The 27,938-nt window shown below is 33.2% G+C and overlaps 2 protein-coding genes across 4 annotated transcripts in view; one reads left to right on the plus strand and one right to left on the minus strand.

The window, feature by feature from the left end:
• Positions 1 to 15,060, plus strand: part of LOC111040904 (calpain-C) — a 28,966-nt gene extending 13,906 nt beyond the window's left edge. The window contains exons 4-15 of one of the 2 annotated variants that reach the window (XR_002605261.1): positions 1,269 to 1,527; positions 8,544 to 8,727; positions 11,653 to 11,730; positions 11,817 to 11,986; positions 12,270 to 12,442; positions 12,533 to 12,741; positions 12,817 to 12,935; positions 13,003 to 13,048; positions 13,168 to 13,294; positions 13,371 to 13,429; positions 13,504 to 13,700; positions 14,100 to 14,192. Coding sequence is in view for 1 of the 2 variants with exons in the window: in XM_022324969.1 (XP_022180661.1) it covers positions 1,269 to 1,527; positions 8,544 to 8,727; positions 11,653 to 11,730; positions 11,817 to 11,986; positions 12,270 to 12,442; positions 12,533 to 12,741; positions 12,817 to 12,935; positions 13,003 to 13,048; positions 13,168 to 13,294; positions 13,371 to 13,429; positions 14,100 to 14,450 (1,775 nt within the window). In the remaining variant the exon portion in view is untranslated. Of the gene's footprint in view, positions 1 to 1,268; positions 1,528 to 8,543; positions 8,728 to 11,652; positions 11,731 to 11,816; positions 11,987 to 12,269; positions 12,443 to 12,532; positions 12,742 to 12,816; positions 12,936 to 13,002; positions 13,049 to 13,167; positions 13,295 to 13,370; positions 13,430 to 13,503; positions 13,701 to 14,099 lie in introns of both variants that reach the window. The other variant, XM_022324969.1, reaches the window with a different exon arrangement.
• Positions 15,061 to 17,602: 2,542 nt separating this feature from the next.
• LOC111040905 lies at positions 17,603 to 26,328 on the minus strand. 2 transcript variants are annotated; one of them, XM_022324970.1, is made up of 2 exons: positions 25,955 to 26,328; positions 17,603 to 19,314 (listed from the first exon to the last, which is right to left on the minus strand). In XM_022324970.1, exons 1-2 carry the CDS (start codon positions 25,975 to 25,977, stop codon positions 18,036 to 18,038), a joined length of 1,302 nt encoding a protein of 433 aa, XP_022180662.1. In that variant the 5' UTR covers positions 25,978 to 26,328; the 3' UTR covers positions 17,603 to 18,035. The 2 variants fall into 2 exon arrangements, with proteins under 2 accessions (XP_022180662.1, XP_022180664.1); XM_022324972.1 differs by having other exon boundaries at positions 25,607 to 26,326.
• Positions 26,329 to 27,938: the final 1,610 nt, after the last annotated feature.

The raw sequence follows: 27,938 nt of genomic DNA on the forward strand, positions 1-27,938 counted from the left end.
CCACCAACCCCGTTACAGTGGGCAGGTACCAACAGTTACTCGGTTACTGTTAGCGCGTTATTTTCGCTACACTAAAAGTGTTTTGGATACATTCAACGCAACTACCGAACGTTTAATATCATAATATTTTAAGTAGGCAAGCTATTCCAACGTACAAACATACGTACTATTATTATAAAACAAGAGAAATTTCATAACCAACAAACTCTTCAGACCATAATATTATGAACAACGAGAACGATCACTCGCTTTATGTTGTAATATCAGTCGAACGTTTTTGCTTGTACCATAATATACCTATTGCAACGCCGAGATTTCAATGGTGTTTGGAAAAACAAAAAACAAAAATAAGAATAATACGATAGTTATATCAATTGAATAAAGCAACAGCGTAAAATATAAACCTTGTTCTTTAGATTTAAAACGGGATACCGTTTAAATTGGATTATTTTTACAAACACTAAATTATTTCGTACCTTCCCAGTAGAAGACCACACAAATATAGGCACCTAGTACAAACACTTAACTGTTTCGAATCGTCTGTAAAAATGTGTCAATACTCAATAGTATAATATAATATCAAATTATACGTACGTAATAGGTTTATTATATTTTGTTTGTTAGCTCTCGTGGAACGGATCCAGTAATAACATTATACATGTAATAATACTACACAGATTAAAAAATATAAAATGTTCAATAAAATTCAGTTATAGCAATAACAACAATCGGTGTATTCCTTAAAATTAAACTCATAGTATGGCGTAGGTAGATACTTTAATTGGAAGGATTATAACTTATTTTTTTGGTTTGGAAACCGAATAGCTGATTTTTCAATGCAGTTGTAAGTAGATTATTATTTTTTACTATACATTTATATTATACGAGCACAATTTATAGTCCTTTTAAAGAGAGTTGAAACTTGAATCTGGGAATAATATGTTTTCTTGTACAATGTACATAATAATACTATAACCGCTAACGAATTATTCCTATATTTCCCTTGTTGGCAATTTTATTTTGTCGAATCATTCGATGTTTCATTAACATAATATTACATAATATATACTTTAAAATACTTTAAAAAAATAATATATATAGTTGGACCTTTTTACAAATGAAAAGCATATACTATATCGTATCGTAATAATTCACCTATATGGTTATAAATAATTATTATAATGTGAAGATTTGTTTATAATAACCTGTTTTAAAAATGAGACGGTTAATCACTACTAATCGGACGTTATGTTATGTTTGTTTTGCAGGTGATAAATGGCTCGTATCTTGTCTGGGCGTGCTGTACCTTTGTAAAGGTTTGTTTTATCGCGTAGTGCCAGCCGACCAGTCGCTTTCCAGCGAAAAGGAGTACAGCGGCGTTTTCCGGTTTCGTCTGTGGTGGTGTGGCGAATGGATGGAAGTGTTGGTCGACGACAGACTTCCAACCGTTAACAACCGGCTGGCGTTTTTGCAATCTACACATACCGATCAGTTTTGGCCGGGACTGCTGGAAAAAGCGTACGCCAAGTAAGCAAGTGCAATTAAAATAATAATCGTTTATAAAATGGGTGTATACGTCGTGTTGGCATAATCAACGTTTTGATCGGATTTTACTGATAATTGATAACATTTTTTAAAATGTTTTTAATTCTTGATTTATTCATCTTATTCAATATAATATTATAGTCAACGCCTGAAAGGCTCGAGTACTGACAAAATGATTGGAAATATAATGACAGTTAAATTAAACATAATATTAATAGCAGTGAATTTGAGAACGACGAATATACAATATAATACAATTAAAATTAAACACCTACTAATAGAAATAAGTCAGCGTTTAAGGGATGGTAGACTATGTAGTTAATATTAGCATATTCAATTTGTTTGCCGTATACGTAAGCCTAAACACCTAAACATTACCCTACATACCAAATCGCTCCGCCCCTAAACATTATAATAAGTATACAATTAAGTTATAGCCTATAGGTGCTATCAAAACATATCATAAATATATTGGCTGTTTCCTAACTGATAAATTTAAATTATTAATGATTAAACCTTATTATTTACCAAGACAGTTTATAATAAATTCAAAATTTAAGACTTCGCCCTTATTTTGCTGACTACATGTATGATTACATGAAAATTGTGTAAAAATGTCATATATTATCACATGTGACCTCGAAAAGTTCTAAGTGCAATAACTAATAAACAGTGTTGAGAAATGATTTACAATTAATATAGGTTGTAGGTACCTATATGACATACCAATAAATACAACTTTTTTTAAATTATTAACTATTATTACTGAAATAAAATATAATATAGGAAGTTAAGTATTCTTAGCACTTATTAATTTTGCTATCTATAGATAATATTATACACAAACTATAGATCTATAATACTGTATTAGGTACTTATAAAATAAATATTATGCATTCATAATAATTGTATAATACACCTAGGTATAAGAAGTTGAATAAAATTTAAATTAAGTGAAATGAAGCGCACTTTAACATGTATCTAGGAGTTCTTAATAATTATATTATTTTATATTTTGATGAAGCTAGCTATGAATAATTTATCAAAATATCATTTGAGTATAAAAAGATTATGCAAAAAATTATCTGAAAAGGTGGAAAAAATTAAACATGACGTTTGTGTACATAAACTATACACCAAAATATATATTATAATTAATTTCATTCGTTTTTACAACAAGTTTCTTTCCAATGAGTACAATATCAATAATTTATTCAATTTTAATAACTTCGTAAAAAAAAAAATTGTACCTATATCCATCTAAGCGATGAATATAATATAGCTAATCCCATTTTTATTAGACTAGCGGAAATACGAGTAGACACAAAATTGAAAACTGGCAATCGTTTGCTCATAAAAATATAATCGTCAATTGTCGTTTTGCTAACAATACGTAATCTCATTTGCAAAATACGTGCACATGCGTGTCCAATAGTTTTTTTTCAGCCTCGTTGAACTTCCTACGCCTCAGATGGTTTATCATATTTTATACTGCACAGGAACGTTTGTAACAAAGGCGACATGCTGACAATTTAACATAATATTATTTCTGATGGTCGAATCATATAGGTACTATAAATGTTATAACGATTCAAGATTTGAAATATTAATAATATTATATAGATTTACGCACTACTGCGAGACAGCAATGAAAAATAATGACTTTGCTTATTTTCGTTTGGTTTTTTTTTTATGTCATTGAAGAATTACATATTTTATTAAGTGAGAGAATAGGTATATATAGTAATAAAAACACGAAACGAGATTTTTTATAAAATTTACTACACGCCGGCCGACCAGACGAAACGCAGCGACAGTGTTTGTGAAAGTGGAATACGCTCAGAATACACCTATGTACTTACCTAGTTTTTATCCCTTATTTCAAAGTAATAATAATTGTTCGCAAAACGCTTTGCCTGATAATTTATAGTTTGCATATCGTTTTCAAACTATGTTACGGATATTAAATTGTGGTTACCTAAAGGGATTGAACGTTGAAATCATGCGCGGGGTGCGGTGTGGTTTTAAATAATATTATTATTTCTTTCTGAAACATATAGTATACTCGTATATGTATAATATTATAATATTATTATAGCCGTCTACATTATACAAAACTGTACACGCGTTTTTCTTTCTCACTAGACGCGGAGATCGGTGTCTGAAAAATAACGTCTCAAACTCGTCTGCAGCTTGAATTATTTAAATTCCGACCGGGCACCTTCCTTCCCCCTCAACGGGCACCGTATAAATTAATTCTTAGCCTCGTTGTATTGCATTTTGATTGATACCAGTTCATATACAATTTTATACACCTGCGGTCATTTTAGAAACCTGTCGGTCGCTCGATATGAGGTCCCGGTGCAGCGCACAATGCGATCGCTTACTGAGAAATTTGTGAAAACTACTAAGACGTGTCGTCGATCATAATAATAATAATATTTATTATTTACTATCAACTCGCGGAGCAGCACAAAAGCTGAGAAAATAATAATTAATGTCGGTATCGTAATAATATAATATTATTATAATAAATATCCGTCGTCGCGAATCTTTTATCAAATCGCTAATTAATTATCACGACAGTTCCACATAATAATAATAATAATAATAATAATATAAATTATGATCCAATATGATAATGATAAATAATGAAAGGCTCGCGGTCACTGGACTAGGACCGATGACCTTGGGTGTTTCCTTTAGCCCACGCCACCGTCAATACTCGCCGAAAATGGAATCGACGAGAATTAAAATAATATACGAATCCTGCCTACCGTTATTATAGTGTCCGCGAGGAAACGTTTTTTACTTACCTATTACTGTAAAATGTGAATTGCAATTATTATGTTGTATCTTTAGACTGTGGGAGATGTGCTGTTCGTCAGTGGCCGTGTGTTAATCGAATACGATATTTATAATTGCGCTTTTTTGGTCATCGATGCAGTCAGTCAGAAAAAAAAATGTAAATATCTATAAGATTCTAAACAAGATACTGGACAATTAATACCGCTCTCGCAGAGGAAATTTAAAACTTAAAGATGATTATTATATTTATTACACTATCAATAATTCAGATATTCCTAAACCAAAGACATTTTAAGAGGTACCTAACAGGCATTGTGTTCCCAAAAAAGATTTTTTTTAATAATCCATAATTAAATAGATGTTTTCTCGAATTGGAAACTAAAATAAACTAATATATATGATTATAATATGATGTACGATTATATATTTTATATACGATAAAGAACATTAATCAAAATTGAAAGTTATTAAGTGCTGAAAATAAGTCCAATTCAGCCTGATATTGATGTTCTGATATTAAAATATTAAGTAATAACAAATTAAATTTTTTTCTTTATACTCGTGTAATTCACATACTTTTTTTATTCATACCCTATAAAAATCATCACAAATACAAAAGAAATATTTAATTACATAAACTAATATTTAAAAAAATGTAATAGTTTGAACAATATTTAAACCTATAATTAAACCTAATCATCCTAATCGAATGTTTTTAAACTCCTCCTAATTATTTAGCTTTTAGGACGGAGGTAGTACACCACCTATTGATCATTAAAATTTCAAGTGATACACGGTGATAAAAATGTCGAGAACCGCTGATCCATGTATTATATGTTATGATTTACAATTATAAATAATGTACGAAGCTTAAGAAATGTTCGATTGCTGCAGTAAAACAGCGACAGTAGTTCATATTATTTTCCTATATATATCATCATATCTGAGAGTGAACTGCTGTGTAATACGCGTATACGTACAGGTAGTAAGATCATGGTTGTTTAATTTTTTTTTTTATCGTACTTCACTGCGATCGACCTAGGGCCGCCAAAATCATGACGTGTTCCAATGCGTCATTGCTTATATTTTATAACAACCGTGCGGACCAAGCGGTATCGTACGACCCTAAACGATCTGATAAATAACGATTTTCGATCCTATAAAAGACACGATATTGTGATGATGATTCTGGAATGTTTCGTTGGACCCAAAAGATTTGTTCGTAGCCAAACCAGTTTCCTGCAGGACTGCGTGTATGATATGCAGTTTGGGATTTGACGCCAGAATCGCACAATCGCACCATAACGTGATCTCTGCGACGGCCGAGTTCATCCGACACAATAATAATATAATATCATTATAACATTTTCGAAAACATAAATTAAAATATAATAATAATGAGCCCGAGGCACGTCTATATGTACGGCACTTGATACGTACACACGAACAATTAACAGTAGGTAGGTTGGTATATAATATTATAACCCGGTACCTATAATTCTGCGGAGATTGTAACGAATTAAAACCTCCGGAAATCGAGTGAACAACTAAATAATTGCTCCGTGAAAAGTCGATTTCGCACAGTAATGTTTACATCTGACAATATATAACGTGTATACCTACACACTGTGCGTTGTACCAACACGATCGCTGACAGTGTAACGAATTATTTAGGTTTTATAATATTATATACCTGCATGATAATAATAATAATAATGTATCGATGATCTACGATTTTTATATCTATTTCAGATCAAAACATGATCTATAGATTTTTGATTACGAATAATAATACAGGTAATCAAATAATTCAGATAACTAGTATTATAGTTGGTTGATGTATAATGGGTTGTTATACGAAAAAAATTGATTGTTTTGTTACATAGAGAGTCAAAATAATTATAATAAGTTCAAATGATGTAGATAAAAATATTTATGAGTGTAGATTTATGTGAAATTTCAATAAAAACGATTTAACCTAATATAAAATATTTAACAAGTACCTACTAGCCTACTAAGTAATAATAACATAATATGCAGGCTTAAGGTTTTTATTACTTCTTATGTGTTGCATTTTATTCTAATTTATCGTGTTCGTCGACAACAATAAACACAATTTAAAGTAATTATTAATAAATAATGACTAACGATCTTGGTATTGGATAGCTCGTTTAAAATCATCTAATTTTTATTTCCGTAAACAGCGAAGTAAAAAAAATTTATTATTAATCGTCATAACTTAAATTTTTTTATTTTGCTGCTGGGAATTTTAATTTATATTATATATTTTTAATAATATAATGATTTTATAAGCTTCAACAAAATAGATTCATACAATTTAAAATCATATAGGCTTTGCTTTAAAAATGTTATTATTTCATTTTATTTTCTACCATTATTGCCTGTATAAAACTATGTCATAAAGTGGCAATTTTTCTTTAGACGTCTAATCACAGTGATTTCGATGTGTGATTGCAATTAAAATAATAGTAACAGTAATAATAACAATGATTAAAATTATACACAGATTATCGGATTATCCTCGTTTCGTCCAAAATTAAAAAGTTATTTATTGCATAAGATTTTGTGATGGCTGTAAATAGTAAAAATAATAACATCTTACGACCATATAAAATCTATTGCATACCGATCGAGACTGGAAAGTGATACAAACGTTTTTTTAAAGCCCGCAATGCGCGTACGGCGGAGTGTTTTACGAATACGAGGTTTTAAACGATCGTGTCCTGTGTATCGTTAATCGATCACTTTCGAATCGTATTCAAAATGGAAAACGAACGACAACGAAACGCGTTTTGCCAATGAACTTGAATCCTGCTCCGTTGACCATCAATAATACTATACAGCGCGAGTGTATTATCGTTCTATTATTTTTATAACCGGCAACTGCTTTTGGCGCTATTTGATATTGACCCGTTTGGGATATTATTGTGAAAGTATTCAAACCACAGTGGTTTAGGTTGAAATTAAGCGTATGTTCGAAATGTAATATTCGCGGTTTAACCATTAAATACGATACACGATATGCGTACCAAACTGTATTTTTATTTCGCGTTCAGTAAAAGTGCATTTGAAAATAACGCACAATAATTTAATATTATATGATACGAATGACTCAGAATTAGCTATGTAGTTTTATTAATTATCTTCCGTATAATATAATGTAATGTAATGATGCAAAAATGTAACATATTTTTTTTGCAATATTTACATGGTTTTACATATTGATATTATATTTGAAAGTACCTAGGTAATACGCTTTACACTTGACATTAACTAATAACCAAATTAGTTAAATGTACAAAAAGCCACAAACATTTTATTGCTGATAACTATATTATCACATTATTTATATTGTGTAATCCATTAAATCACTTAAATGAAACGTCTTATTAAATTCTCTCGTGTTAAATTAATTATTATGGTTTTATTTCGAAAGTGTGTTTTTTTCGATTCTGAATGGTGCGGCGAGGGAGTGTTTGGTATTTTAATGTGATATTTTCGTTTACATGGTTTTGATTTTAGAAAACATTTTCCCGGTACGATGGAAAGAACATAAACAATGTAATAATATTAATACATTTCCAAGTTTAGTTTATAAGTCAACAATTCTTGTCTTAATTACTATGTAGATGCTCGCGTATAGTAAAATGTACAAGTGTGGCTGAACAAACAAAAAATCTTATTATCTGTATTGGATGAGGTCGAAAAAGTTTAGAACTGTTTTTAAAACTCAATATTAATCATTGCTTTCATGTCTAAAGACGTTTAACTTATAGTATCCACTATCCAACACAACTATCGTAACTAATTCACTTTAAGAGTTTATGTGAAGCTAGAGGAAACGTGTATTTAATGTTAAAACAATGATATTTATAAAAATTATGTCACGAACCAAATTTCACTAATTAAAAATTACGAGTGTCTATACATACGTAGTAAATTTACTTATCGTGCCAACTACGTGTGTAAGCAAATAATAATAATACAACGAATTAATAAATTCTAATATTTATAATAAGTATTATTTTCTATGTATTGTCAAAGAGTTCATTATAATCATTTATTTTACAATATTCAAATTGCATATTATAACAAAAGTTTACACTATCATTATATTACGTTGCTATAATAAATGATTTAGCTGGACTCATATCGAATTTTTTACTCAGATTGCATGGTTCGTATGAAGCTCTCAAGTATGGTACTCTTCTGGACGGACTCGCCGATCTAACTGGCGGAATCACGGAAAGCATTAATATCCGACAAGACCAAACCACTTGCGGTAGAATGATTGGAAAAATGTTGGACATGACATCTATTGTCACATGTACAGTACAGCCGGCCTCACCTCAGGTAATAATTGCCGAGTCAATTATAAGACAATTATAAACAATTATATACAAAATAAACGTTTCTGAAAAATATAATATATATGCTACAATAATACGAAAATAATATATTATATATATTTTATACTTATATAATTACCCAACCTATGTATATGGGTAATAGCCAGTTATATATCTGCAACGATGTCGTAGAACCCAAAATATAGAGCCTATCATTACAGTTTATAATAATATTTTCAAATTTCTGTTATATTTTTGACTGGTACAATATATAATTACATCTCGTAGATGAAAACATAAAATTCTGGACGTGTTTAAGATGATAACAGCGTACCTACATACATTATGTATCGTATTATAAATCATTTTTATGTCAAGGTCCCTCGGAATAATATTCTTTTATATAATAACACACTGGCGCGTATGCACTATAAAATATAGAGTAGACGCTTTCGGATATAGTAGATATTCGTGTTCGAGCGTATGTTGCATGTCTTCTGCAGCCACGTTTGAAAAGCGCAGTGTTATTTTCACCACTTATTAATTTTAATTATTTAAGTATAAGTTTATTATTAAAAAATAAATAAAAACGTACACAATGATAAAACTACAAAGTATGGAAAAAAACTAATTTACGTTCGAGTGAAAGCCTTTCACAATTTTCAAATCGTAAACGAGGTACGAATTTTCGTAAATGGTAACAAATGTAATTTAATGTGCGTACAATAGACAATTATTTCTCAAGCCCTCAGAAGGAATGCATAGTTAACTCAAAAACAAACTAAATAATATTAATAAACATATTTATTATTTAATAAATAAGAGCCACTATGACGTGCTACTTATATGGTAGTGTATAATTAATATTTTTACAAAATTAAAAAAATCACTATAAATTATATATCGCTTTGATTTTAACGATACCGTCTATTAATGTAGTTCTGGACGTACAGAGTATCATAATATCGTTTTTGTTTACAACTTGAGAATAATCACACCAAAATATGATAATATTCTAATATCTCAAACTGTGCCAATTTAAAACAATACAAGTTGATTCTCGCTGAAGCCCGAGCACACACGATTCGCCGCGATGCGTCGGGCATACCTCCACGATAATGATCTTCTTAGTCGAATTAACATTTAGTATCATGGATTCTAGTAGTTTCTCTTTCCGACTCGTGTTCATTTAATTACCACTAAGCTAGTTTCGTTTGTTTAATTACAAGTTTCTTCGGATGTTATGATTATTATTATTACTGTTATTATTAATATATTTTTATACTTGTGAAACCCACAAAAATAAAAAAAACAATTCGAATTTCACTAGAAAATGAAATCAAACGCCACTTCCATCCGTTTAAGTTGATAAAACAATATAATTGCGTAAGTAAAAATGATTCTTGTTGAAAAAATTAATAAAATAAACATTACCGCATCACGGTGCGGGATTATCGTTAGGTTTCTAAAATAATTTCTGAAACTTAGCAAAGTACCTATTTAAATAATGACAGTTGGGTACTTACGAGTATATCGTCAAAGCATTTTTAATAGCAAAATAGTTTTAAAATTCAAACATCTAACTATAGGTACCTAATATTATGATAAAATAATATAGATAAATGTGACGTGTATATACAATATTATAATAGAATTATATACATTATATTTAAGATGAAAATTTGAAGATGTCTTCAGAAAGGTGAAATGAACAATTACGTTGAAAATATATTTTACGATTAGTACATTATAATATAGTATTCAGACAAGTCGAAATTATACAATACTATTTGTCAAATGCTAATGGGGGTACCTATCTATTTTATTCATATCACGTCATGTTTCCATATTATAGCCATGTACTCGTTCCTATTAAGTATCAGTAATTAGTATCTCACAGACTTATATTGTAGCCTGTTGCATTTGGATAACTGCAACATATATCTACTCCCTGAAGTTGGCGAGCCTCTTTAGCGAGTTCAAAGCCTCTGAAGACTGTCGTGGTCATATGTTATACAATATAATGGCCTTCGGACATTCCCTTAAAAGGAACCTAGTAATACCGATTTTCAGGATATCTTAGTTCCAATCACGTCCAAGACAATAAAAGAAAACGTGTCAACAAATCACTTTTCATAAGAAGGTTGTTGTAAATATTTATCATCGGCAGATTTTTTATTTTTTTATTTTTTAGTTCGTACAACAAGTAAATATTAAAAAATATAACATTACGATAGTTTCACATATTTTATGATTATTTTGTTCGATAAATCGAACTGCTCAAACGAACATTTAATAATATTCTACGCGCCGTAGTGTTTATAATTATATACGTCAATGTAACGACGATAACACGTCTTGGAGGCGCTACATTATTATTATTATTCATAAAGCCAGTTTTCGTATTGAGTTCGCATCATGAACTTAAATTGATAGTATAACGAATTGTGTTCACCCATATCAATAAGGTGTATTCAAAGCTATATTATTAATAAACAATTACATTGAATACAACAACCTACATTGCAAATTTGCATGCAAACTTAGTCGATATTTACATTTTTTATTTCCGAATATTTGCTCCGTTAAATCGTTTTTCAGCCATACAAATCATTTATATTTGCTTTGCAATAACTTTACACAGATATATACTATTAAAATTGTAGTACAATATTATGCACTTGACAAATTCAATTTTTCAAAGTCAACAGTTATTATTATCTTTATGGTTTTATGGTAGGTAAGTAGGAGGTACTTACTTTATTTTGCTATTAGTTTATGATGTAATTATACAAACATATTTGACCCCAATTTTATATTCTCGTGGCCTGTTTTATACCTTTGTAAATCATCGTGTTCATTGCGTGTACCTGTACAGGCATATAACTATATAGGTACCTAATATAAATTATTAAAATATATTTTTCAGGCTAATAAAAGCGTACCAGAAAAACTAACAAACGGCATTCAGATCGGAATCAATTACAGGCTGTGCACCGTGGAAAGGGTATGTCGATTGATGCACCAACCTATTCATTTTTTTCACCGGAAATATTGTTATTTTTATTGTTCCCTTTGTGATTAAACCGGTAGTTGGAAACGTACAAAAACGAGCCAATACAATTATTCAAGTTGCGACAGCCCGGCGGTAGCGGCTCTGAATATAACGGTCCGTGGTCCAGGGATTCCGACGATTGGGACAATGTTCCGCACAAAGAAAAAGAACGCATAAACGCTATTCATTTGATGGAAGGAGAATTTTGGTATGGCACATCACTTTTATAAACATAATGTAATAATGCAGTGAAACTTCCATAATATAACAAACTTTCATTTAACGACATTTTCTGTTTAACGAAATATTTTTGAAAACCAAACCAAACCAAATTAGAACAATACTTATTTGTTTGTATCATTTGAAATTTTTTTATACTTCGAATTTTTTTTTTTGTTTCCCGTGATTCATCGTAATATGTAAATTTCACTCGACGATACGCTCTTACAACCTGGCTGTTGATGATTAACCGTGGGTTAAATGTTTTTCAGGATGAATTACAATGAATTCGTGAAGACGTTTACGCACGTTGAAATGGTACACTTGGACAGTGACACCAGCCGAGACGAACCGTCTCTGCATCACAAGAGGACGTGGCAAATGCGTCTTCATCAGGGTACTTGGCAAAGAGGTGTGACGGCCGGAGGATGTCGAAATAATCCAGGTAATTGCGGAACATTATTTCACGTGTACCAACTCATTGTACCTCTTACATTCGTATGAGTACGGATTAAAATTTTTTTTTTGTTTTTAGAAACTTTTCACATTAATCCGCAACTACATTTAATCTTGAGCGAAATGGAAGAAGTTGTAATTTCATTGAACCAACACAGCATTATGGAACCTAAAGTGATCGGATTCACGTCGTACTCGTTACCAAAAGCGTGTATGGACTCGACGGGCAAAGATTTTTTCAAAAAAAATAAATCACTAGTTAACTCACAATACACGAACAGCAGACAAGTATGAGAATGATATAATGAGTTTAATTCATTCGCGGGTAGTTAAATACAACAATTGTTTATAATATTTTTCTAGGTAAGTCATCGATGCTTTTTGGACCAGGGCGGATATTTGATAATACCTACCACGTTTGAACCTGGCCAAGAATCGGGGTTCACGTTGAGAGTGTATTCTAGCAAACCATTAAAACTCAAGTACGCGTTTTTAAAGCACTGCAAATATCATAATTATTATCATTATTATCGGATTTTATTTTTTCAGATTACTCGACACTGTCCCTTCGCTATTGAAATCTGCAATAATGAAGGTAGGTACATTATAATATAAATAATCATAGTGTAGGGTGAGGTTGGCAATACCGCCAACATACAATGATTATGGTTAAGTCGGAATGCGAAATAAAACTAATCGCATTAATATATTTAGGCACCAGTAAATTTGGATGGTAAGACGTTTGTCCAATACGAATCAGTGTTCCTACAGTTGGCCGACGAGCACAGGACAGTGAATGCATTCGAACTTCAAGAGCTCCTAGACGCTTGTCTGCCAAATGGTAAATTAAAATAATTGCTATTGTTTTTTCTCGATGGTCAATATAACGATATTTTTTGTGGTGTACATTATTGCAGATTATATAAAAAGTTGTGCTAGCATGGAAGTCTGCCGGCAAGTAGTCATTACCTTGGATGTGAGTTTTCACTTTTGAATATTATTTCGCATTCGTGCAATGTTTGTTAATCATTTGCTTAAATAAATATTTAGGTTTACGACCTGCACTAGGAATAATGGGAATATGTACCTATACTCACTGAATGCGATGTTTATAAGACGAATAAAATATATTAGTGAACATATTATACGTAACAACGCAGGGAAATTTAATTTTAAAACTAATAAAGGGTTCTCATACTCATATAATTAAAACAAATATGTTTTCTCCTCGGCTGCTGTTTCGACAAGTAATTACTAATTAGTATTTAGCACACATATTGTTAGTTGGAATAATTATTTGAGTCGAGTAGATGTCGTTACTCGTTTTGTGCAGTGTAATATTATTACGTATTGACACATCATCAAATGATTTGAAAATGGAACAGGGACAATCGTGTTTCACCTGATGTGCATTTGAAGGGCATCGAAAAAAATTTCAAATCATAGCTTAAGTTGTTTCAGTCTTAATTTAAACAATAACGCATACAAGTAGATAGTGAATATTATGTAGTTTTTTTATAGAAATAAAATGAGGGTCATCAGATCGACGGAATATCTGGAGGGGGGGGGGTGAGTTGGTTATACATGGGTACCTCTAAATAATTCCTCCTCGAGTGTTCCTATTTTAATTTCAATTTTATTCACAGAGCACAGGCAGCGGGCGACTGAAGTTCAATGATTTTAAGGACCTGATGTGCAGCCTCAAGTATTGGCAGACTGTGTTCAAGAATCATTCGAAAGACAAGACTGGCATCCTGAAAGCCGAACGGCTAAAGGACGCGCTGCTCGAGGTGGGCTTTCAGGTGAACACCGAAGTGTTGTCGATCCTCATACTTAGGTACATGCGGAAGGACGGCACCTTGAGGTTCGGCGATTTCGTTTCCGCCATCCTGCACCTGAGCATCGCGTTCAATCTATTCGAGTCGAAGGATCCTCTTCTCAACGGCAACATCAAGCTAAATCTTGCCGAATGGCTCAAATCAGCGTTCGTGTGCTGACACACACGGCGGTAGTATGCTCAATTCATTTTTTTGTTTTTTTTTTGTCTTTTGTTCGACAAAAGCCTAATTGTGATTATATAATTTTGTACACCTTCCTCGACTGTAAACTTTTATTTTATTTCGTTACCTACGAATATTATAATAATCACTTTATCGTTTATATACTTTCTTCGAAGTCAAAACGGACAACAATCCTATAGGTAGTATAATAATATTATTATGATAAAAATGGGTTGCGATTGCCGTTTTAGCTTTTAGTTAAGAGTCAGAGAACTAATGTATAATATTGCATATAGTATAGTAACGTATTATTTTAATTGCGGCGTTACTACCTACACCTATTGTATAAATAGTTTAAAGATATTGGTTTTTTTAAATTATTATTATTATTATAAAATTTAATTTAATTGTTGTTTACGTCATAATTTTTAAGTATTATTTTACTTTATAGACCACTGTTTTGGAAAAAAAAAATCTCATACTATACTTAACATTATTTATTATTATTTAGTTTAATCCTATACATGCTAAGTAAATCAACCTAATCAATTAGGAAATTGTTAAGTTTTTAGATGATTTATTAAAATAAACGTGAACGAGTATTTTATTTTTCTGTCACTTGTAACAAGATTAGAAAAGTATTAAGATTAAGTAAATAATTATACGTACAATAACGTTTTAAAACTATACTTCGACTGACTTGTGATCATTAAAACAAACTTCTCGAAAATGGTAGTACATTAAATTAAGTACAATACTATATAATATTCATTAATATTATACTATTAATAAATACCATGTATCAATATAGGATTTATAATTCAAATGGCTGCACGACATTATCGGGAAATGTATTTTTTCGATACATCCCACCCACTCAATACCTAGTTGTCGATGGTATCAAGAAAAATGAAAACCTCGTGTCGTAGTCTCATCGGTTGGCTCGGAACGAGAAACCGGAAAGTTAATTTAAAAATCAAAAATCACATAATATGACTACCTATGCGAAAACTAGTGATCGTCGTGGACGCGCACTTGTTGAAAAGTCTGAAACGGCAGCGACGGTAGATGGCGCTGACGTTATCGTCCTCCCTCGTTGACTATAGTTCAGCCATACTCAACCTGCGGCCAGCCAATGGTTTATATTATGTGGTAACAGAACTTATTGAATTGAAGAAAAAATGTCAAAATTATTATAAGTATAAAATAGTTATAACAGAACAATCAAAGTGTGTCCTACTCGATTGCGATAAGGATGATTATGTTTTTGGTATTTTCACTATTTATATTTTATAAGGATTTTGATGCATTTTATATTTTTATCTTATAACTAAATTGGCTCGATGTGTAAATTTGGAAGTTATTTCCAAAGAAAAGAGGGAACAAAAAAATACATCGAATTTTTTAATTTAGTGCCATTAAAATACAAAACCATACAATAATGTGCCCACTTGTTGCCAACAATGTTCACATCAACATATCTATGTGAAACTTCATATTCAGAAATGAAATATGCAAAGGATGTTTACAGAAATTGGCTTACTGATTCACAACTTGACGACTTGTTAAGAGTAGCACATAAATATTTAATTTTTTTCCAATACATTTTCAAATGTTATACAAAATATACAAATGTATTTTTAGTTTTTTTTTTAATCTCCGTTCCGTTCATTTCGACTTGCGTCCAGGATAATATTTTAAAATATTCTATGTGACCCAAATCAAAAAAAGGTTGAATATGGCTGCTATTGTTAAACTCTCCTGCCAAACAGCTGCAGCAGTTAACCCACGATGTAGATTTATGTTGTTTTGATTTTGAGTGGTAAGGAGAGTGGTGCCAATTTCCAAATTGAAATTTGAAATTCGAGATAATGGTGACCTAGATATTGACGTAGTTATGAAAAATAACGAAAAGTTAATTTATTTTAAATTTGCAGGCTGCTGGCGAGTGGCAAGACCTGTGACTTGCCATTTGGATATGAAATTTACGTGTTTTTGTTAATTGTGGTGGAAGAAATATAGACCGAACCTCATTTTAGGCTAGAGGGTATACGGGAAAGGTAAGTTAAATTTTCAAAATGTCAAAATGTACAAGGATAGGGAATAATCTGAACACACAAAAATATCGTTATTTAAATCCATAAGTAAGCATTTTGTGACTTCACAATATAAATACATATTAGGCCTTTTTAAGTGCTTCAGGTGAAAAACGCACAAGACTAAATTAAGTTAAATTACGACACCAAGTGACTCATTGAGTAATATTAATTTATCAGTTATCCATAATAAGTTATTGTTTGCCCAATAAACAATAAAGATGTGATTTACAACTATGATTTTTCACAATAATAATATGTTCATTTTTTTGTTGAATCAACACCTATTATGCTTCGCCTTACGAGCTATGTGTATAGGCAATATATTAGGAAATCTTTCAAATTATTTTGTTTTTGTTGTTATTTACGGAGAGAATGTCTCAGATACCTTATAGTATTTCACTATATTCAAACTTATTAAGTGATTTCACAGAGTCAAGAATTCAGAAATGGTCACTGGTACTTAGATGTTTTCAAATATTATTATATTACAATATTCACAGTAATAAATTGCCATAATTATTTTTAGGGAATTACCTACTTTGTTCATTTCAAATGATTATAATACTATTAATGATTTCTCAATAAACATGAAATATTGAAATACCTACTGTGCACAAAACAAAATACATTACAATAATAATTATTCATGAAATAATATAGTATACTTTAAATTTAACAGAAGTATAAAAAGGAGTGTTCTGCCCCCTCATCCACTGGTAGTAATTGAGTCTTTGAGAAAAAAAACTAACCAAATACTTCAAAAAACAACAAACAAAAATCTATCATAATATTGCATTGTGTCATCCTGGCTCCACAACAAAGGCCCCTGGATCAGTTTTTTGTAAATAAAAAAAACAGGCCTGTAAATAAAAATCGTAACTAAAAATTACGTACTGTTAAATATTTCGATAAATACTTTGCGGAGGGCTCCATATTTAAACGCCAAGGAAATAAAAAAAATTACGAGGCCTTAAGAAACGGATATTCAGGTGATGGACACTATATAGGCGTCGTAAACGCAACGTGGGAATTAATCAAAAACGTGTGCAATATTATAAAATTGTTTTGCCATTTAATAACAATTATGTACAGCACACTGACACGAGTATGAAATAAAATTATAAGATTTTCAAGAATAAAAATTCGTTACGTGTCGATAAGGAATAATTGTACCACACCGTGAAGTCTGAGTCCGATACGGCTCGGTAGGTATCGATCGCTCAATAAATTGCAAATCCGAGACGTATCGATACGCTCCGATTTCTTCCTTGAAAATCTCGATATAAATATAAATAAAATAATTTAAAGACTAAAGTTAAGTATAAAATTTACACACAATTAAATGGTAATAAAAAAAATAATAATAATAAAAATAAAATTCGCGTGGTTCGCATATAATGTGATAAGCAAGGGTAGGTAGGTTATAGATCGCGAGGATCGGGTAAAACGTATGATATTTACACGGATAAAAATGTGGGCGGTCCTAGAGCTGTTTGTCGTGCATCTGACGGCTGCTGCACGCGCGGCGGCGGCGGATGTGACGGGGGGCGCGGTGCCGGCCGCTCAGGCACGGCTTGAACAGTTCGGCGACGAGCGCCTCGACCAAGCGGACGGTGGCCCTGAGCACCTGGTCCACGCTGGTCGGCGACTGTTGGTGGTACATGCGGATGGGCGCCCGCCACGGGCTCATGGTGAAGTGGACGAACCTGGCCGCCGTGGACGACGCCGTGGCCACAGCTACTTGGCGTCGCTGCTGCGAGTCCGCGGCCGCGTCGTCCACGCAACCGTGGTTCTTCATGCGCACCGTCGCGCCCACGTCGTCGAGCTCGGCGAGCAGCGACCGCTGGGCGGCCGTCTTCTGTGCGGCCGTCGCCCGGCCGTCGGCGAGCGTCCGCACCGCCGCCCTGATGCACTTGTCCATGACGGCCATCTGGACCACGACGTTGGTCGGGTGGTAGTCGCCGGCCATGACCGTGTCGTAGATGCCCTCGAGCGCGGCGCATATGCGCTTGGCGTACCCGGTGCAGTACAGGTTGGCGAAGTTGGCCGCCTCGTTGATCTCGACCACGAAGTTTTCCACCGAAAACACGGGCCGCGTGCTGCACCGGAGCGCGGCCACGGCTAGCCCAACGGCCCGACACATGCTCTGCCGGCAGCACGCGTCCACCCGGGTGGTCAGCAGCGACCGGGCCGCCGACCTGAGCGTGCCGTACACCCGTGCCGCGTCCACGCGGGCCGGCCGCTGTTGCTGTTGGTGCTGGTCGTCGTTGGCGGGCGGCCGGAGGGACGTGGACAGTCCGACGAGCTGTTCGTACACGGCTTGGCTGACGGCGTGCTCGGGTGTCTGGTACAGTACCAGGTGCGCGATGGCCTCCAGGTGTTCGCTGAGCACCGCGTCCCACGTCTCGACCACGCAGCCACGCACGTACTCCGATTCCAGACACCCGTCCAGCACGGCCACCAGTCGTTCGGCGTCCAACAGGTCCGGCAGGCGCCGGGCGTCCAGCAGGTCGAACGACGTGGCCGCGGCCGCAGCAGTCGTCCTTCCGGAAGTCAGTCGCCGTCGGGTCACGCCGCCGTCATCGTCGTCGTCGGCTTCTGCGGTCGAACAGCTCGAACACGATCCGCTGGTGTCGTCATCGTCGTCTTCGTCTTCTTCGTCTTCTTCTTCGTCGTCGTCATCGTCGTCGTCGCTACAACAGCAACTTCCGGTATTGCGATTCGCCATCGAACCGGTTCGCGTGTTCTTCCGGTCCAGTGGTCTAACCGAGAAAACGCAAAACAAAAAATCGAAATCAATTTACAGTGTGGAAAAAGAATGGTAACCTACATATGTATTATTATATTAAATTGTGCTTTCTTATCCGGCTAGAGAGAGGGGGATCGAAGGATCCATGCCCTCTCCACCATGTACCATTTTTTTATTAACATTTTTCGTATAAGTTCCTACTTTAGAATAAGACAGGTAAAATAGGTACGTACGTTAATTCCTACGTAATATGAGATGCGTAAGTTCAAACGTAGTAAAAAAATGTGCATTTGTATATTCACAGCAGAAACAATTTTTCGGTATTATATATATTATAATTGTTTTTTATTTTCATAGGTACATTTCACTATAGTATTTCATACAATTTGTACAAAAAAAACATTTATTATATTTTATGTGGTTTATATAAAGTGTAATACTTGTTCCAAAATATATACTATTGTTCATAGAGTGAAATTTAATTTTAATATATAATATTTTTTTATGCAATGTCCCACGAAGAAACTTTTTCCTATCGTCTAGGAACTAACATAATATGTATTTTTTTACCTGATAGGTCTCGTGTATTTACATTAGCCTATTTTAACAGTCGGTACAAGGTCAGGGTTCGCAATCGACTGGTCGATTTTTAGAGGAATCGATCGTATTAAAGATTAGTTATCCCCAAAATCGGTCGACCACGTATTCGCGTGTTTACTCAATACACTTTAATGCATTATGTACAAAGTCAATAATAATGTATTTATTAGCAAAAGGAAACGTACAATTTTCCAATGGAGAAATAATAAAAAAACAATATCGTTATATAAATTTACAATTTATTATTATTACACTCCATGAAACAATATAAATAATTGCCTAAATAAACGGTGATAGATACAAAATATTATTCACGTAGCTCACTTATTGTTGTAAAAGTTGACGACATCAGACCGTTACCTCTGAGAAACAATAAACACAAATGTCGGGAGACATCCTAGTCAAAGGCAATCAGTATACGCCCGGTTTAATGAAGGTAGGTTTTAATGAAAACGTTTAATAAAAAGTATATTTACGGCTTAGAACGTATGAAAATATCGAACAAGTTAAAAGTAAAAATGTTTAAAGTCTTTCGAACATATCGGTGCTGACGACACCTGTTGATGGCCGTTTCAATACATATTTTACTTGTTTTCGAATTTCGCCGTGGAAGGATTTTCGAACGGGTTTCGATACTAACCTAGATGGTTTACAATTACAGCATCGGTGAGTTAAATTCTTGCAAACAAAAAAAAAAATGCAAAAATGTTAGTTTTAACTAGGATAGGGATAAAAATAGTTTTTAAAATGAAGTCTATGACACTTAGATATTACAGTAAAAGGAGAGTGTTTTTGTCTTCCGAACTGGGCTCACAGTTCACGTAAACGGCAGTGTACACGTCGATAAAAGAAAAGTAAACCGTTAGTTTAATTAACGTGGTGTTGCAACACCTGTTGATGGCGAATATAGTCGACACGTCGTTTATAAAAAGGTCATACATATTCCTCTCATTCACAATTAGTTTGACAACCCCTGCAACGCGGAGCACGTGTATAGTAGACTCCTAGATTAGTTGAATGTTTATCTTTTACGATTCTCGATGTTCGAAACCGACTTTGAATAAACAATTGTTTCGGTGCAGCTTTACCGATACAAAACTGATTACTGGCATGAATAACGTAATACCATGATTTATGATACGGTTGCCCAACGAGCTTTGATTAGTATACGTCTATTGTATACGTTTGTTCGTTTGATTCTGTTCTGTAGAGTGTATACTGTACAAGGTACAATTAATAATTATTAATTACTCGTGATGGTTAAGTGGTAAGAAAAAAAAAAGTAAATCTTATTGAATAACCCGTGGGCGCTGATACAGTTATTTAGTTTGTATTAAATTACGGTTGGGTATGTTTTTCCGTCATTTCTGAGCACAAATTAGTGTGGTAATAAATAATAATTAATAATAACCAACGGATTACAATTATTAAGAATTTCAATATTTTGAAATGCACCTGTGAGTAAATTTAACACGATGCGATACGCCATTATTAATACCGATATGTGAACTGCGAGACACGAATATAGATTTCCTACATTCCTATACTAATTACTAATTAGAATTAACGTCTGACAGTTTTTGATAAAAATGTAAAAATAAAATTACTCTTGCAACTGAAACTCGTACCATATATCTATGAAATGTATTGCTCTCTTTTAATCGTTTAAAATGTATAAATATATCATGTTAAAGCGTTTCAGTTTATTTGTGCAAACATTTAATAATATTGTTTAGGTGCAATAAAGCACACATTATATATACACACATATATATACCTAGTCAATTGCATAGCAACTCAAACCAGTAGTTAAACCTATCAATTAAATCTGATTTTAAAATTAAAACCATACATTTATTTTATTTTGAAGTTATATAACTCCTAATATGATTAGGTAGTTTTAATCTAGCACGGTCAATATTTTTCTACTTATTTAATGTTGATTAAATTACGAGACCTTCATTTCTCGTATTAATTTAATAGTAAGTACATATATGGACCGTAACTCGTTCAGTTTTTTTTTTTTTTTAATCTTAATAGATTTTTAAATGAATCGGAAAAGCTTAAAGCATAGGATATATATAATACAAGTAATAAACGACAGAGTATTAAATATATTATGTACCACTGCAATGTCTTCGAGTCATTGTAAAAATAATAAAACCTGCACTTGATCTATTCTACCGCGGGACCTATTTTGTTTTTTTTCCTAAACAGAATTATTTTGGTTTAAATCCCATCAATTAATTATAAAATATATAATTTAATATGTAAATATATATTAATATATTGTACAGATATTATATTTTTATTTTGTTTATTTTTATTTATTTATTTATTTATTTATTATTTTTTTTTATTATTAAATAATTTCATCAAAATCATTGTTACTAATCGTATAATTTAGTTGAAATGACTATATTATAATTGATTAATCAAAAGGAATATTTAAGTTTAATATGTATTAGTTGCAGTATTTTCTCAATATAATATTTATCTGTCTTTGTGCTTAAGCAAATAAATTAGGACAAAAGTCCAATGTTGGTGGTTCGGCGACCTTCGGGTCACACAATAGTGTACGTCTGTTTTTATTCATACCACCAATCGTTGTATCAATTTATAACATCTCTAATAAGTACATGACTAAGTGAACTAATGACTGTTAAATATAATAATTAATACCTACACTAATAATTATTGCCAATATTGAGTTAAGTTTTTGAAAAGGGATCTAAAAAAACTTATCTATTAGGTTAGAATGACAAAATGTATGAAAAAATAAGCTTAAGTCACTATATATAATATTACATCAAATTATTTAAATATGACTGTGCGGTGGACAAGGCACTTGTAAGAAAGCTCTTGAAAAAAGAATAAACAGGTGTTTGCGTAGATGTACAGTGGACTCTCGATAATTCGAAGTTGGTGGGACTAATTTTGAAAAATTTCATATTTTTGAGAGTTCGAATTACTAAATGGTTAAAAATATCTAGAGGGAAAAAAACATTTCCAATACTGAGTTATGGAAAAAATGTCGCGCATACGATAATGATGATTTGATAGTTACCGGGATTAATAAGCTAAAATCATACACAATTGCAAGACAAATAATTACGAACAATAAGGTCATAATAAATGCATTTTGGGGAAAATACCCTTCGAGCGTTGAACTTCAAACTGTCGTATATTGGCGTCTAGTTTTCTCTAAAGTTTTTCTACTAATCGTCGAGTGTACTTAAATGTAAATTGTTTTTATGAGAATGGCTGCTAGATTTTTGGGGGTACTAGCAATTACTTCGAACTACCGAAAGTCTTCGATTTATCGAAGGTTTGAATTCTCAAGAATCAACTACTGTGCAAACAATCTTGGCGTATGCAAATTATTCATATGATGTGTATTATGCGAAACCTGGGCATGTTAATGATAATTTTTAATTGAATTGAGTTGAGTTAAGTTGTAGGAAAACATTTTAAAAATTTAAAGTTAATAGTTATCTAAATTTTTCTTCAAATTCAGTTTAGTTTACAGTTGGGAATTTTGGAAATTTACAACTATTAACTTATGAATTTAAGTTAAGTTATTTATTTATCGATATATGAATAGCCAGTTTTATGTTTTAAAATAATAAAAAGTAAATATGTTTAGGCAATATGTATCACCAATAATAATTATATTACATTTATTATTTAATTGTTTATAAATTAACGAGATTGGATTTGATTAAACGTAACTAGTTATTTATTAAGTTTACATCAACAAAATTCAGTTGAGTTAAAAATTAAGTTTTAAAATTAACTTAACATTAACTTTTTAACTCGTTTAAGCCCAGGCTTGGTATTATATGTTTAGTTTATTCCGAAAACGAGTTAAATTGCGTGAAACAGAAAAAGTGCGTCTCGGACTACACAAGATCGAGGTAACCACGTGCGGTTTTTTAGGACAAAAAAACTGTCAATATGACTGTTATCAATATTTTTATCATTATTTATTATTATTTTCCGGTTCGCCAATCGAGTGTTTCATTAGCGGACAACTGCGGAGCTGATGCTCCGGGCCCGATATAGTTCCCATAAAATCTAACACTTGCGTACAATATAATAATATTTTTTAATTTAATTTAATTCAAATATATAATTCATTATGATACTCGACGTGTACGCGACTACACTAGTCGTTAGGTCCCAAATCTCTGGACTACTGGTGCAGGCAGGAAACGGAGGCGCGTATTGGATTTCCGTGACAAACTGGTTTTTTATTTTTATTATTATCTTTTTTTTTTTTTAGTTTGTCGTTTTTTATTTTCCAACAAACAAAAAGGTTACACAAACTCGTTCGGCTTATCGCGTAAGAAGATCGTCGGCTCAACCCCAAACCCTTTTTTCGGGGTTAAGAAAGACGTTTGAATATACTCACGATAACCATAATAAATAATAGTTATTATATTATCATAATATTACACGAGCCAGGCGGCTCTGTTTTTTGGGGATAACTCAATAACTTTATTTCGATTCGGAAAACGACCAGAAATTTATCAATTTATCATACGAGTCTCGCGGGATCAGTTCATTTTCAATACCAACTTTTCGATTTTTAGCAGCTTATTCCCAATAATTTCAATTCAATCACAAATAAACAAAATGTTTGTTTGTTTTTCTATGGGAGATCAATTAAAAAAAAAACATGAATGTAGGTGTGACATGCATTCCTCCATTGTTGTTATCATTCATATTTTAAGTTGTTTACTTCAATAATAAATTGTAATCGATCGATTTCGACAGTGAATAATATTATAATCATTTAATAATACGAGTAATATGTTTATAACCTTCTCGATCACACTAAATATTTTACTAATTAATCAAAACAAATATCTCGCATGGATGTAAAATGTATGTGAGGTTAAATTCAAACATCACATGCGACTTGTTTCATATTGTATTCGACTTTGGCTTTTTTTTTATCTTATGCGCATTGAAATATAAATTATCGTTAATATATGTAATACCCATAATATGTTCATTGGTGTTATATTTTATAGTAATAATAACGAGAACAACAATGACGGTCATTCAAACTTAAATGTACATTTTTACATTTTTTATGATTTTAATAATATTCACACACATAACTTCGTAATATTATGTATGTTTAGTAAAACCGAAAAATCCTAATACTGTTGCAGTTCAAAATATACAAACACGATAATTCGTTTGGAAACCAATTTCCTAACATAATAGGTGGGAACAATGTTATCCCGGTATATTATATTGTTATCAGCAATCAACTGCTACTAATGCGATTATAAGACTTTTTGAAGTCATACAGGTGGGTACTTAAGTCGTCTGACAACCATAGGTGAATTTTAATGTGTATTTCACCAAAACGATCTCGGCTCATCAGCTGGCCGATGAAAAACCAAAATACTATTGTTGACTTGTATAAGAATATTCTCGAAATCAACTCGTGCGGCCGGAAATCGTCGTTATATCGTCAGCGATAACCACTCAAAAGTGGGACGACGGATGTTGTATTTTAACGCTGTCTGCGATATCGACAAAATAATTATTACATCGTCGAAGCGGCGAGTCGAACTCGTCGGTACATAGTTTAGCCGACGATTTAAATCGTAATTATTATTAATATTATTATTACTTAGGCACACTTGCAGTGCCCAATATTATTGTTCAATTGTGCGGGTACGTACCTGTCAGCTGCGGTTGTGTGCGAGGCCGGTTTACTGCACGCGTCGCAGCATTACAATAACAGACACACGTCGGAAAATGAAAAAGTGAACGCCGAAAGCACGCGACACAACAGCTCTCAATTCATTTTAAACAGCAGATAGGTAATAATATATGAGACTTCGCGCGTACATCGATCTGTGCGCAGGACGTGAGTTCGATTGTCGTACAGGCGTATTACAGTGCAACGCTATAGTAATTAATATTTATTGCGCGGGAAACTCGTGTCTCACTTTTGTTCGCTTCTGCGGCGGTACATTACGACTGTGATAATATCATTGTTGTTGTCGTCGTTAATTATTCGTACCTACCTATCTGCGGTCGTCACGATCATCGTTGTCTTATGATATTATTTTCACCGGACGGAAGTAGCTGGTGCAGGCGCACACGGGCACTGTTGTTGACTGTACGGTGGTCGGTGGTTGTACGGAATAATGTCAGTTCGTCCGCCGACTGCTCGACGACACGCAGTCGCAGCGGTGGTTATTGTCGTCTCGGATTGACTGCGAAATGTGTCCGCAAGACGATATAGTGCCTACCCGCCCGCGCGGTGTGTACGACGCGACGCGAGACGTAAACACTCGTCGTGCCTACCCATATCGTCGTAACAATATCGTAACGAATTTATTGTTTATCGGCGGAAAACGTGAATCACACTGATACCGACGGTGATACGCCTCGCCGCCTGTTCCGAACGGGGCTCGACGTTATGCGTTACGGGTGGTCGGGGGGGGGCGGGTAGGGAAGGTTGAGGTCCACCAGCGTTCGGCGATGGGCGCGTGTGCGCGCGCAGAGTGATAACTGATAAGGTTCACGATTATAGAAAAAAAAAAAATAATGTTATAAAGGTGAAAACATAATATTATAATAATATTGTGCTGACACGATAGCATTATAACCGGTGCGGTCATGAGGAGGTACATCATGTAGGTTAGGTATACATCCGTCGGCCATCGGTCTCGTCTCTAAATATTATTAAAGTGGCGGTGCGGTACGAGTGCACAATAAAAAACATAATATCTAATATAGACGTACCTATATAATAGTGTACTAAGTATACCCCCAATATCGCGTACCTATTACGTTACGGTGGATAATAATAGTTATTAAAATATGTCTATAACACATATTTTATACACTGATACACAGGTATAGGACCTACGAAGTATTATGTTCTGTGAGGTCTGGAGAACGGAGACTATACCTGTGGTATATTATAATACCACGACGATACCGCCGCATGGTAAAATACAATACCGGACATAAAAACGTTAACGAGTTAAAGTTAATTATTGATTTTACTTTTCGACTTCATTTTTTAAAAATCTGATTCTCGCTATATTAATTAAATTTTTAACCCTACTGATTTTTACTGATATAATATCAATAAATAACTATAGTTACTTTTATCAAATCCAAGTCACGTCAATATATTATAAATAATTGAGTAATAATTAATGTAATGAGATGCCTATAATTGACGATGCATATTATTGCATAAACATTTACTTTTTATTATTTTAAACCGTATAACAGGCTATATGTGCATTAAAAAAGTAAAATAAAACAGTAACTCGAGTCAGTAAGTTAATTTTATGTTTCCATATAACTTTCAACTTGACCTAGTTAAAACTGAAAACTATTATGGTAACTATTAACTTTAAACTTTTTAAAATATTTTCAATCGATCGAAAATTATCGTTGACCTGCCCAGTATGGTATAGCATCGAATGGAAACGAAAGACCGAGCTCCTCGTGTCCATAATATTATTATTGGTTATTATTATGACGTGATCTACTCGCTCAGGTGTCGTCGGTTTGTTTTTTACGATATACTTTTTTGGTTTCGGGTTAACGGTGTTTGTTACACAGCCCATCATGCCCATACCGCTGTAGCTTTAAAATTAAACCGCCGACGGGAAAATGGTCGAAATGTGTTTGTTAGAAATATATATATTATTATAATATAAAGAGTTATTACTATATCATTAATTATTACACCTCAAGAGGACGCCGCCAAACCAGCGTGTGTTGTCTCCGTCTCACAAGACGTGCGTATCACATGGCGAATTCGAACTTAGCAGATCACTTTTAAATCCGTCATTAGTTTAAAAATCGGACGGAATCGACGTACAATGAAACTTGACGGCAAGAACGAGAAATCGGTGATGCTGTGTTGGTTTTTTACGATGGTACGATTTTTTAGCAAGTCTAGCTCACAATTAAAATTGCTTATATATCACTCGCTCAGAAATATTGAACCATCTCGAAAAACCAACACAGGAACACGGCCAT

This window comes from Myzus persicae, unplaced genomic scaffold (genome assembly GCF_001856785.1).
Source record: "Myzus persicae strain clone G006 unplaced genomic scaffold, MPER_G0061.0, whole genome shotgun sequence".
Lineage (NCBI taxonomy): Eukaryota > Metazoa > Arthropoda > Insecta > Hemiptera > Aphididae > Myzus > Myzus persicae.